This window comes from Strigops habroptila, chromosome 9 (assembly GCF_004027225.2).
Source record: "Strigops habroptila isolate Jane chromosome 9, bStrHab1.2.pri, whole genome shotgun sequence".
In the NCBI taxonomy this organism is placed as follows: domain Eukaryota; kingdom Metazoa; phylum Chordata; class Aves; order Psittaciformes; family Psittacidae; genus Strigops; species Strigops habroptila.
This window is the reverse complement of record NC_044285.2, coordinates 1,457,039-1,464,979: the sequence shown is the minus strand read 5'-3', so window position 1 is coordinate 1,464,979 and position 7,941 is coordinate 1,457,039. Positions and strand designations below refer to the sequence as shown.

The window sequence follows — 7,941 nt, the reverse complement described above, 5'->3', positions numbered from 1 at the left end:
TGAATTGAAATCTGTCATTCATTGCCTTAAAACTTTCTCTTAGTTTCCATACGGCATGCCAAACCAGTAAATGGCTTTTAAAAATGTATAGTAGACCAATGTCAGTTTGTATAAAAGTACCAAGTGAAAATATTTATTATATGCATTGGAAAAAAAAAAAAATGGTTTACCTATTGAATGTTACCTGTTTATGTAGAAATCTTTAGATGTAATAAAAAAGCATTCAGTTACGTTGTGTTTCCTGGGGGGAAAACAAAAAGGTGGGGGGAGAGGAGGGTGTTTTCTGTGAACTCAGTTGCAAAGGTCCCTTTTGAACAGGGATGCTTTGCCACTAAGTGCTTTGTGGCATGGAGTGTCTCTGTTGTCTCTCCAAGCTCTTAACAACTTGGTTTTGGAGTGGGTTTGAAGCGGGGTTTGTGTTTGCTGGCCTGTATTTGGGTACGGTGCACCCACCCAGAGCGGGTGGTGAACCCCCTGTTAGGGTCCAGATCCACTCTGGAGTAATCCAAAGTGATTTTGAGCTGATCAATCCCCATGACATACAAGCTTTGATACTGTCTGCAGCTGAAAGGATTTATTCATCAACTGTTCTGGTCAATAGGGAAGTATTAAGCTGTGTATTGGATCATTTGTAATTTGGTTATTGATGCATATGGGAAACAAATGCTTCTACATGAACTCTGTGTTTCATAAGCTGATTATGCTCACAGCAGCCGAGGTTTGTGCTCGCCTCCATCACTGGTGCTCCTGCAGCAGAGGGCTGGAAGGGCTCCGGTGGGCAGCCGGAGCTCCGTGCTGTGGGCTGAGCTCCAAAAGGCACTGGAGCAGAAAGGCTCAGCGGAGAGGTAGGTGGGGTTTGTATCCAAACACTGGGATTAAGTTTGACGGGTGGGAAGAGAGGTACATGGGAAATCTGATCTTTTGCTTGTGGTAGGAGCTGTTGTTGGTTTTGTTAGTCAGTCTTTGCTCTATTTCACTGCTGTTTTTCTGGAGTGTTGGCCGAGTGCTGAGCTGCTTGTAACTCTAATTCTCAGAAACAGGGTTTTCCAGGTTTGTTTTCTCTCTCAAGAGTAGGAAGATGCAGGATGCATTAGACAGGCATGACAAGATATGTCAGTTCTACATCGAGCAGAGTTCATTTCCCCTCAAAGCACAATCCTTTACTCTTCAGAGGGTTTTTCATCTTGGCATGTCAGGATCTGAGGCTGAGCTTACTGGGTTAGTTCAGGACTGCTGCCTTGAGAACTGCAGGCTCTGCAGCTTGGCTCTGAATCAAGGGAGGTTGGGCACAAAACTGCCCTTTGTCTAAAATACAGGACTGAGAGGGATGTCCTGGATCCGCTTCCATTTCTTACACAGCATTCAGCATGTCATTTGGTCTTTTGATTATAATCTTTTAATCTTTGATTTGGAAGGGTTAAGATTTCAGATCATAAAGTCATTTTGGGTTGGAAGGGACCTTAAAGCCCATCCAGTTCCAACCCCTTGCCATGGGCAGGGACACCTTCCACCGGAGCAGGTTGCTCCAAGCCCCTGTGTCCAACCTGGCTCATACTTCAGTTTTGGTTTATTTGTCCAGTTTCTAACCAAGTTTGTGGTAGTTACAGTCCTGGTTGATTCTGTGTTGCAGCAATGTGTGATGATGGTCTTGGTCAATGGTGTTAAGGCTATGCGGCGTGCCCCAGTGGGGGATAAATGCATTGTATCTGCTATGGCTGTCATGATTTAATTGCTGATTATTTCATAGATGTGGCAAAGAGTGAGTTGGCTCAATTTGAATCCCAAATTCAAGATTTGGAGTTAAAGCAAGGAAGGAGGGGAGGCAGAGGTGGGGGGAAGGGGCTCCCATGGGTAGAAGCCACTGCAGACCCACAGGAACGTGGCCTCTTCCAGTATGTGGCTGCTTGTGCTGCGTGTCTTGTGTCTGATGGTCTCTGTGCAGAGTTCCAGCTGACTCCAGAGAGAATCTGCTGTATGTTGTCCTAAATTTCATGCACAGGTCTGTGGACCTTAACTAAGGCTGCCAAGGTACAGGTGGAATAAGCTCAATAATAACCATCCGGGGTCAGAGTGGCTTTAATCAGTCTAAAGCCAGGAGAGATGGGGTGTTTTTTCCTGTTGTAGAGGAGCTGAATTTTCCTGGCCCTGTTCTTCCCTGCCAGGCTGTCTCTGGGAGTATGTCCTTGGAGGATAGCCCAGAACTTGGTGACAAATACATTTACCAAGCACAGCATTTTCAGTGGGTTACCTCAAAAACCAGCGTAACCACACAGAGACTTGGCGCTGAAGTTCGTGTGCCTTAATAACTAATGGGACAGAGGCACAACGGGACAGAGATCCTGTGTGCTGGAGGAGCGGAAGAGGAGGAGGCATGAGGTGGTGATTGTAGAACGTTGCTGTGATTGGAGAGTGGGAATTGTCCTCTGCTGAGCATCACTGGTGGGGTGAACTGGAGAATTGCTGCTGCATGTCTGTGATACTCTGGATACTCAATGGGGATGTGGCTGGTGACTTCACAGGGAAATATCTTCTTGGGATCATACCTTGGATCCAAGGAGCTGTCCATAGTTGTGCTGGATTTACCACTGTCATGACATAGTTGAGCTTCCAGGGGAATCTCTACACAAAAGACTGTCTGGGCTTGGGTGTGTGGAAGCAGCAAATGGTTGTGGGTAATGCTGACTTCTTGGAATGCTGTCACTAGGAAACCTTAACTACAACTTCCCATTTACACCACAATCTGTAGACTTAAATGCATTTTTAAATCATTTTTAATTAATATTTTTTAGTATTTTTAATTGTTACTACTTTGAATACTATTTTTTTAAAGCATGACACACGTTTCACAAGGGAATGTTACATGCAGTTTATTTAAATAACAGCTCACATTCATCTCCAGGAATGGGGTGGGATCCTGTGTGAGTGTGAGCACTGTCGTGAAGGCAAAGTAAGGGATTTTAAAGGCAAATGATGGTTCCCAAGTCCAAGTAGTAAGTAGGAAAAATTGAAGTAAAAAAAGTCTCGGGTTCTGCTCTTACCAAATCTTGGTTTAAATTCTAGTAGTCAACTGCTGGAAGACAAATCGTGTGGACAAATTCTTCATATTTGATTGTTCCATTTGGTCCAACTTTGGCTTCTTTGAGCAGGTCATCAACTGAAAGAAAGAGTGGAAGAAAAGCACAGGTTTGAGTGGCAGATAGTACCCATGTGATCTTCACAAGAGCAGCAATACAGGATTTGGGGTTTCAGATCAGTTTTGTTATAAGTAATAACTTGTGGCATCAGTTCTCTTGCCATCCAGAGGCGTTTTGAACTAGCACCAGTTCACACTTGGATTTAGATTTCCATGTCTATCTTTCTGGAGCAGTAATGCCCATCTCTGCTTTCCACATGGAAAAGATTCACAAGTGTAGTCCAAATCAGCTGTTAATTGTTCTTGGTAGGAGTAGCTTATTTAGCCTGAATAGCAACCTGTCCCTATGCAATTTAGACCAGATTAAGTGCTCATAGAGATGGTGTGCCCAACTTGAAGTAGATTTGTGTGACACTTGTTAATGTTGGCAGGTCTTTAGTGTTTGAAAGGGAAGAATCTCTTAGCTGGAGCTCTAAGGCTCTCGCTGAAAATACATCTGAAGAAGTGGTAACTGTGTAGTTGGCACCTGGGAGCAGTGTGATGCTTTTCATTCCAGCTTTGTGAGCACCTTGGCAGTGACAGCAGCTGCCTAACTTAAAATGTTACCATCTTCTGTACAGGCTAAGCCATTAGAATCGTGGAATCCCAGAATGGTTTGTGTTGGAAGGGACCTTAAAGCTCATCCAGCTCCAACCCCTGCCATGGGCAGGGACACCTTCCCCTAGAGCAGGTTGCTCCAAGCCCCTGTGTCCAACCTGGCCTTGAACACTTGAACACTAAATACAGCATCTCTGCGTGACAAATCACCGTTCCAGGAAGCAACTCTGGGAAGGGAAGAGGTCTCTGGGTTAACGGGTTACCTCTTCGCAAGGCACAGAATCTCTGCTTGGCCATCGTGGTGTGGGTAAAGGCTGAGGACAGCAAGGAGACATCGTCCTCACGTGAGTTGGTGGTGCTAATGGTTCTGCTTGGCTTGGGGAGCGCTCCCTGCTCTGTGTGTGTGTCTGGGCTCTGCTGGGGGCTCTGGTTTATGTGGGAAAAGCCTTTTAAATGAAGGCACAAGCTCCTTGTGTGGCTGTGACCAGAAAGAGGCTGGTGCTGGTGGGGTGGACCTGGGGACACAACAGCAAGATGCGATGCCCTGGTGCCCTGGACGTCTTGTGTGTGATGGGGAGACATCCCTTCTGTCCCTCAGGCATGCACCAGTGCTATCTCCTGCTGGCACGGGTCCTTTCCCAGAGGGAATTCAGGAAGGAAATAAGATGAGGAGCATTTGATACATCTTTGAATTGCAAAATACCTTCTTCCTCGGAGAGCTTCTCTCCTAGTCTCGTAAGCTTGGCTTTCAGCTCCGAGACGGTGATGACGCCTCTCTTCTGCCTGTCTATCATGGACAAGGCGGTGAGGATTTCGCTCTCGGGTTCCTCTTGCTTCATTTGCCTATACATGATATTCAGGAAAGTGGAGAAATCCAGCTCTGCATTTTTGTCTGGAAAAATGAGAAGAGGTTCTTCAGGAATGGCTCAGTTTTGTAGTCTGGATCTAGTCCCCTTCTCCCACTTCCCCTTCCTGGGGCACCTTTTACCTGGCTCTGGTCTGGACCAGGATGGACCATATCTGGTGGCTTTCTCCTGGCCTAAAACCCTTTTATAGCTTCACTACACTTGCATATCCAGGGTTTTTGTACACGAGGTCTGGATGCCAGACCTAGCATCCAGGATTTTAATCCAGCCCATTTTATCTCATGATTCTTCTTTGCTCTTTGCGCTGTGCTTTGAATTCATTTGTGTATCTGCACATGAACATCTTTCAGTGCTTTTCTACCTCTGCTGGTTGGACTGGACAGTTTCCCAGCCTCAAAATCCATAATCAATACAAATGCCTTGAAGCTTTTCTTTTCCAATGGCACTGTTTTAACCCATGTGCTGGATTGACTTCATTCACCACCACATCAGACTATAGGCTTTGGTGACTGCTCTTGGTTTGCATCGCTTGTCTCAACTGGGGGTGACTGTTCCCTGCAGGGCTCCAGGCAGCCTCCGGACCACGGAGAAGCTGCATTTCTCCATCTATAACCCCATGTGTTTTATCCATGGGCTGCACTCACCGATCCTGTGCAAGTGGAGGTGTCTCTGCACCTCACCAGGCGTGGGGCTGGCTCCCAGGCACCGCATCACTGCCATCAGGTCCGAGGCCTTTATCTTCCCCTTTTGTTTCTTGTCGTAGAGGGAAAAACATTCCTTGAACTCTAATTAAAACCCAAAACTGTTATTCCCTGTGAGAGGACATTGATCCACCGCTGACGTCTCTTCCCCTGTGGCCCAGCTGGGCGCTGTTGGTCGGTTTCCAGCAGGGATATAGTGTCTGTTTTGCAGTGTCTCGTTTCAGGATGATGGACGGGGTGGGGACACCCTGGGTAAGTGCCAAGGACTATTGAAATCCAGGCTTAGGAATAGCGGAGCTAATTTGGGGTCCTTCAGCCTAATGAAGAAGTCTGAGAGTGGAGTCAGGCTGCTACATATGGAGAATACTGTTTAAAAGTACTTTGCCTTTGCGGGGGTAGGAGAGGATGCTGAAGGAGTGAGCCTTAAGGATAGAACTGCAAAGTGGTTTGGGTTGAAGGGACCTTAAATCTCCTTCAGTTCCAACCCCTGCCATGGGCAGGGACACCTTCCACTAGAGCAGGTTGCTCCAAGCCCCTGTGTCCAACCTGGCCTTGAACACTGCCAGGGATGGGGCAGCCACAGCTTCTCTGGGCACCCTGTGCCAGCGCCTCAGCACCCTCACAGGGAAGAGCTTCTGCCTCAGAGCTCATCTCAATCTCCCCTCTGGCAGGTTAAAGCCATTCCCCTTGGCCTGTCCCTACAGGCCCTTGTCCAAAGCCCCTCTCCAGGTTTCCTGTAGTCCCTTTAGATACTGGAGCTGCTCTAAGGTCTCCCCTTAAGGAGCCTTCTCTTCTCCGGGCTGTCCCTACACCTCATTGCAGGCTGAGTGCCCTGTGGGTGCTGTGCTGGGTGCTGTGTGGGTGCCGTGGCCTCCCCTGCCCTGTCCACCTGCTCCCTGCCGCCATCCCTCAGAGCTGCTGAGCCCGAGGCCGCTGCAGATTATCAGGTTTACAATAATACTCTTATTTCAGCTTCTTCTGCCATTCTCTGGCAAATCCATCCTCATCGCAGCCTGAGGCAGGGCCCCCGCTCCCAGGGAGAGCCCTGGTGCCTCCCAGTGACTTCCTGCACCCTCCTTCCTCCTCTTCCTCCTCCACCTTTGCTCCCATTGTACATGAAACCTCAGTACTGCAGGTTCCTCCTGCTCCCTGCTGCTTGGCCGGGGCTGGGGGCTTTATGGGGTTGGGAGGTTGCTGGTGTCAATGCAATCCAATGTGTGGGTATGGGGGGTTCAGTTCCCCAGCACTGTGCTAGAACTGGGGAGATTTCTCTGGGTTCTGGGCAAAGAGATCCCCTGGAGAGCCGGGAGGAGGCAAGTGGGGAAGCACAAGCCAGAGTGAGGCACGTTGGGGAGAAATGCCATTTTTGTATAGATATAAACTTAACAAATCATGTGTATATATATATATATATGCATTTGTTAAGATGATCTTGCTAATAGGAAAAAACCAACCAAAACCAAACCAAAACCCTACGTACCATTAATCTGATCCTGGGACAGAAACTTTGCCTGGAGCAGGGAAAGGGGAAGGAGAAGGAGAGAGAACAGGAAAACCAGCTTTAAAATCTGGCAGGGTGTGGGGGGGTGGTGTTTGTATCAGCCCAAATGCTTCACTCACCATTATCTTGGGGCTTCCCTTGTGTTCGACGCTGCCCGTGGGGATCGGAGGCGGCTGCTGCTGCTTTCCGACTCGATTAAGGGCTAAAGTCCGGGGTGGAGTGAGGCTGTAATAAATACCCCGCTGCCATGGCTACGAGACCTGATCCCTGCCACGCTGGATCCTGCGGCTCCCGCTCACATGCCATGGGGATAACGGCGCTCCCGGAGCCTCGGATGGGACCGAGGAGCGGGGTGAGAGCTTCCCTCGGTCAGGGTTTAGGGGTGTCGCGGTCAGGCCGGCTGGAGATGGGCTGGTGCAGCACGAAGGGTTCGATAATCCCCACGAGCTGCACACCTTGTGCTAAGCTTTGCTGCTGGGACACAAATCCCGCCTGTTGGTGGCTGCTGGGGACGGGTGAGGGGATTTACAGCCCCACGGGTCACTGCTGGAGGGGTTTGATGGTGGCAGCAGCAGCAGGAGGCGGTTTAGGCTCGGTGCAGGGCTTTGGGCATCACTGGCCATGTCGTCATGCCCTGACCTCAGGGCACGTCAGGCAGGCGGGGAGGAGAAAGGGTTTGTAAGAGATTTAAAGCTCCTCATTGTCCGCATTGTTATTCATTAGCATTTATTCAGCTGATCTGCGTGAGTCAGATGCCTCCAGGACTGACGGGTCTTGTTGCAGATGTAGAAGGGGGGATGATGCTGAGGGAGAGCTGCAGTGGGCCAGAGAGACCTGAGGTTTAACCCGGGTGGTTGGTGCTTGTGGACCGGCCCAGACCAACAGCCCCGTTTGCTCACGTCTTCTGGTCCCTTCCAGTACTGCGTTGCTGCTGCCACCCGGTTGACATTCAAGCCATTGAAAAGCAAGTGTTATGCATAAATCTGTGATTTTGTCCCATCCTGTCCCTACAAGAAGAGCTGAGCCAACAGTGTGGGTGCAGGGTGATGCTCAGCCCCTCTGCATCTGCTGGTGCTGGAACTACCCCAGAAAGAAGCCCAGCAGCAGGGTCAGCACATATGAGAGGGGATGAAGTACCTGATG

At 49.1% G+C, this 7,941-nt stretch overlaps 1 protein-coding gene across 2 annotated transcripts; it reads right to left on the bottom strand.

Annotated features, from left to right (window-relative positions):
- Positions 1 to 2,841: 2,841 nt before the first annotated feature.
- CALML4 (calmodulin like 4) lies at positions 2,842 to 7,508 on the bottom strand. 2 transcript variants are annotated; one of them, XM_030497368.1, is made up of 5 exons: positions 6,918 to 7,508; positions 6,778 to 6,808; positions 5,241 to 5,381; positions 4,434 to 4,622; positions 2,842 to 3,154 (listed from the first exon to the last, which is right to left on the bottom strand). In XM_030497368.1, exons 1-5 carry the CDS (start codon positions 6,918 to 6,920, stop codon positions 3,057 to 3,059), a joined length of 462 nt encoding a protein of 153 aa, XP_030353228.1. In that variant the 5' UTR covers positions 6,921 to 7,508; the 3' UTR covers positions 2,842 to 3,056. The 2 variants fall into 2 exon arrangements, with proteins under 2 accessions (XP_030353228.1, XP_030353229.1); XM_030497369.1 differs by having other exon boundaries at positions 5,241 to 5,349.
- Positions 7,509 to 7,941: the final 433 nt, after the last annotated feature.